Below are 4,331 nucleotides of genomic sequence, written 5' to 3'. Positions count from 1 at the left end.
TATATATATAAAGCATCATGCAATACCTTAGAAATGTGTTGAGCGCCAGAACTCGTTCAGAAACCACCTGTTCCAGAACAAGACATTATAGGTGTGAGACTTCGCCCGTTCAGATGTGTTTTTTTCTTGCCTTTTTTTTCTCGAAACGGGGAACATTATCAATGCTTGCCGCTCAGGATCAATGAAACTTAAACGAATGAATATAGGTTTATATTACCTCGTCGGAGAGGTTATTGAAATATCGCCGCTTCGGGAAGGCGTAGAGTGCATGACCGATAATTGTCTTGATGCCTGGGTCTATACGCCCTAATGTTTTCGTGACTGCCGTCCGCAGTCGGTAGAAATCGCTGAAGCGTTTGAGCACTACATATCTGCTGCCGCCCTAAGTTGGTGTTATGACCAATATACCATCGGATGAGAAACAATAGGAACGATGCTTCTGATCTGTAAACACACCGTAGATACTCGAATTGGAATTCAACATCACGACGAGGAACGTACCGGTTTTTCGCACACGATCTTATAGGCTGTATGTTCGTCGGTCGTTCCGCTGTATATACCAAAGAGAGGCGGGGGGTGAAAAGCAGGGACATAAGTCTTCCAAGCGAACATTGAATGCTGTGCGGTGTATTCATCCTACATGCAATAAAGGCTACAAATGTCTTGCCAAGAAGCTCACACAATCCCACACTTCGTGACTTCACATTGTAAGCGTTTGTCTGCACATATCCCTCTAGCGCAAGGTCACAGAATAACCGTATATATATATATATATGTGTGTATCGGAATATTTGCCAATACACACATCTATCGCAGCGAGTACGGGTTAATCTCTGAAATCTTGGCTTACAACTTAACTTTACCTCTTTTCTCTCACACCCAAGATTACAGTCGCTCTGCTGATGGGCTTTACTACAATCAATTGAGAACTCTGCTCATGAACGATCTCGGAAGACATTTTCCCATGCTTCAGCTGTAGATGCTGAATTGACCTAATCAAATATTTTGTCCCGTTAGTCTAGCTTCGCCTGAAAATGGTAAAAGACAAATACGATACAAAAACGGCAATAGATTAGAATATATGATCGCCTACTCGCGCAGAAGATTGAATGCGAATACCTCTATGAAATTATCCAGTATAGGAGCGCGTTTTAAAATAAAACTAAGAAAAGCACAAACAGAAAAACCCACATATATACATATATATATATATATATATATATGTATGTAATTTTATATGTATATCTATGTATATATAATATATATATATATATAGCTATACATGTACGACTTTGACACAAACATATGTGTGCGTCAGTGTGTTTCAGTATATTCAGTATAGTATGTGTGCAGGTTTGCTATTGTGGATTTCTTCAACCGTAGGTCCTAAAAGAGTAGGCTATGATATACTGGTACTCAGATGCAAGAGAAAAGACATGAGCAGGCACATGAATTTATACCTCACCTGTTGCATACCTCGCGCGAACCATTTATATGGCTATATGAGACTATTAGTCCTCATGCTATACGCACGCACATCATTATTGCTTGTTCAGAACTATAAGGTTCGTGTGCAACATACCATATCTTTCAAATAGTTCGTCAGAGTAAAGCAAATGGAAAATCAAATAACTTCTACATTAAAGTTCATATTTGCGAATGAGATAGATATGACTGTACACATCTCGTGAAACGGAAAGAATACTTCCAGAGGGAGCGCATCATATCTCTGAGATAGTAGTTGCTGTGATAATATTATATTTGAAAATATACCATCTCAAAAATTCGTACACACATGATACGAGAGTATTTAATTTCTATACAGTAGCAGTGCATAGGCGCAGACTGATAAAACAACAATACGGAACAGGATAGGGAATCTGTTCTCAGAGAAATGGAATGATATTATATAGACAAATACTGTCCGTGATATATCTACCTGGATATCTGGATATCCTTTTGATACAGACTTGAAGACAAATGAAACACAACTGAGCGCGAGCCTACAGCATTCCTTTTTCAACGCACTCTTAAATGCACTCAAAGCCAGGCAATTTGAGCTTCTTCCCCGTGCATTTCTGTACGAGAGTAAAAGTATAGATATCAGCATACAGCAGGAACTACAATCAATGCAAGATGCGAGATAGGACTCTCATAATGTCACTTCCATTGCACTCACTATTCTCAAACTGTTGATACTCTTCATGCATACTTCGTGTATGAATAGAGTACGCCTTACATATATATATGGTTTAGAACCTCAAATAAGGACTTGACAGTTGACGCCAAAAGCCATAGAAAGCGTCATCAATTTTTGAAAGATTCATGAAACCAAGAAGTAGAACTGAGTAGCCAATGAAAACTCTTCAATTCCGTCCGACCTCATACGCTTTTATTCATTTCGGGAGTCCTGATTTGAAAACGGTGCCTGAAGATTTTGGGACAAATCATGGTGCTGGTAGCTGTAAATATAAACGTTAACCGTTACCTTTTTTTTTATTTAGGGTTTTGTAAAGTAAAACCCGAAACTGCGGCGGCTGCGGCCTGCTGCTATTTTACTTTTATTTACAACTTTTTTAAAATAAATTAAAAAACCCCTTAAAATAAATAAACCCTGGACTCTGAGACTTGAGAGTCTGAGACTCTTGTTGTGTGAGCCTCTAAGACTATATGTTTTATTTTTAGAAACAAACCCAAAAACAAGACGCCACATGAAAAAAAAATCGACCGTGTATACCTCTGATCTATATTTTGTTTTTGTTTTTTAGAGAGAACTGTTAACTGCCTATGATTTTTTAGAACAACAGATAAATAGTTAGGGCGAGTCATAGAGCCAGAGGTTGAGACTGACTGCTTTGCAACGTTTGTATTATAACTCTTGAACTCTTAAACCTTACGTATCTGTACTGTATCCGTCGCAAGAATGGGTCAAGCATTGTCAGGCCAAAAGCCGCCCGCCACAGCGGCGCTCCTGCAGCCAGCTGTGACCGGCGACCTAGATTCGATAAAGTCGGCTGTACTCACATACAAACAATCACTGGAATCCGGTTCGACACGAGGGGCTATTGAAGAAGCTGTTAGTGTGTATGTGAACAGACAAGACACTGCGGGAAATGCAGCACTTCATGGAGCGTGTTTTGGTGGGCACACTGAGGTCGTTAAGTACCTCTACGAGGGTGCTGCTTGCTCCCTGTTTTTGAGTAACGAAATTGGGTGCAATGCAGTATTCCTGGCAGCCGGGTATGGGCATGTGGGCTTACTCGAGTATCTACTGAAGGCTATTCAAACTGAGGAATCTCGGACAGGTATGAGTGTACGTTCACAGACTGTGGCATGTAACAGCACAGGCGACAACGCTCTTATCGCCGCTGCATCTCGCGGTCACACGAAAGTCGTAGACCTACTACTGAGCAGCCTAAAGGGCGATCTGGAGTTAAGTTCGGTATTGAACTCGCGCAACAAAGGCGGCGATACCCCTCTGAGTGTGGCTGTCGCGGCTGGTCACCACGAAACCGTTGCATTAATTGCTGAGCAACCAGGTATCCTCATCGACTCAATAAACAACACACAGTTAACTCCCCTTCTGGTTGCTTGTGAACGTGGCCAAGTAGATATACTTAAGACACTCCTCTCCGCGAACGCTGATTGTACTCTGGTAGATGCCAACGGAGCGAGTCCGCTGATGATCGGTGTGTTCTGCGGACACGAGAGTGTGTTGTGTGAGCTATTACAGTGGTCAAAAACACACGAAAGCGCCACAGAAACCGCCGATGCGGGTGGAGATAGTGTAGGTAGAGACCATCAGGTAGACCTCGTGAATAAGCCGGATGCCCAGAGCGTGTCCCCTCTGTGGATAGCGGCGAAAAATGGGAACCTGTCAATGGTAAAGGCGCTGGTTGCTGCCGGGGCGGATGTAGCGCATATATCGGCAGACGGTACAAAAGCATTGGATATCGCTCGAAAGCAGGGGAAGGCTGATATTGTTGAGTACCTTGAGAGTCAAGCGTAGACTTTGTCTTCATATCATTGAAATTTCCATTGACTGATTCTGTGAAGTAGGGATAGTCAGATGATGTTGCGCGTACTGAGGTCGTGTTAGTATAAGCTTTGTGTCATGATGGCAGCGATGATGCGTCGAGGAGCACGGAATCACTCGTATCATAGAATAGCGAAGAAGCACTACTTCTCACTGTAGCATAGGTAAATGCCGATATTTTCCCGTACTGCACCCCAAAGTGTCTAGCATGAGATTAGGGGTATGTCAGGATGGAAATACATTGCGCCCGGCCGAGAAGCAGAATGGTGCAACGTTAAAGATTTCCTACGATGTA

At 42.3% G+C, this 4,331-nt stretch overlaps 2 protein-coding genes across 3 annotated transcripts in view; one reads left to right on the top strand and one right to left on the bottom strand.

The window, feature by feature from the left end:
• SARC_02600 overlaps positions 1-2,207 on the bottom strand; it is a gene marked incomplete at its 3' end in the record, with an annotated part of 5,984 nt that extends 3,777 nt beyond the window's left edge. The window contains exons 1-4 of one of the 2 annotated variants that reach the window (XM_014303652.1): positions 1,940-2,207; positions 864-1,028; positions 502-550; positions 218-382 (exon numbers count right to left, since the gene is read on the bottom strand). In XM_014303652.1, the coding sequence (XP_014159127.1) occupies positions 218-382; positions 502-550; positions 864-958 (309 nt within the window). In that variant the 5' untranslated portion in view covers positions 959-1,028; positions 1,940-2,207. Of the gene's footprint in view, positions 1-217; positions 383-501; positions 551-863 lie in introns of both variants that reach the window. The other variant, XM_014303653.1, reaches the window with a different exon arrangement.
• Positions 2,208-2,908: 701 nt separating this feature from the next.
• SARC_02599 (hypothetical protein) lies at positions 2,909-4,009 on the top strand (the record flags this gene model as incomplete). Its single annotated transcript, XM_014303651.1, has 1 exon — positions 2,909-4,009. Exon 1 carries the CDS (start codon positions 2,924-2,926, stop codon positions 4,007-4,009), a length of 1,086 nt encoding a protein of 361 aa, XP_014159126.1. The 5' UTR covers positions 2,909-2,923.
• Positions 4,010-4,331: the final 322 nt, after the last annotated feature.

The sequence above is a fragment of the Sphaeroforma arctica genome (genome assembly GCF_001186125.1).
Source record: "Sphaeroforma arctica JP610 unplaced genomic scaffold supercont1.118, whole genome shotgun sequence".
In the NCBI taxonomy this organism is placed as follows: Eukaryota; class Ichthyosporea; order Ichthyophonida; genus Sphaeroforma; species Sphaeroforma arctica.
The sequence above is the reverse complement of the archived record's forward strand: the minus strand, read 5'-3'. Positions and strand labels throughout refer to the sequence as shown.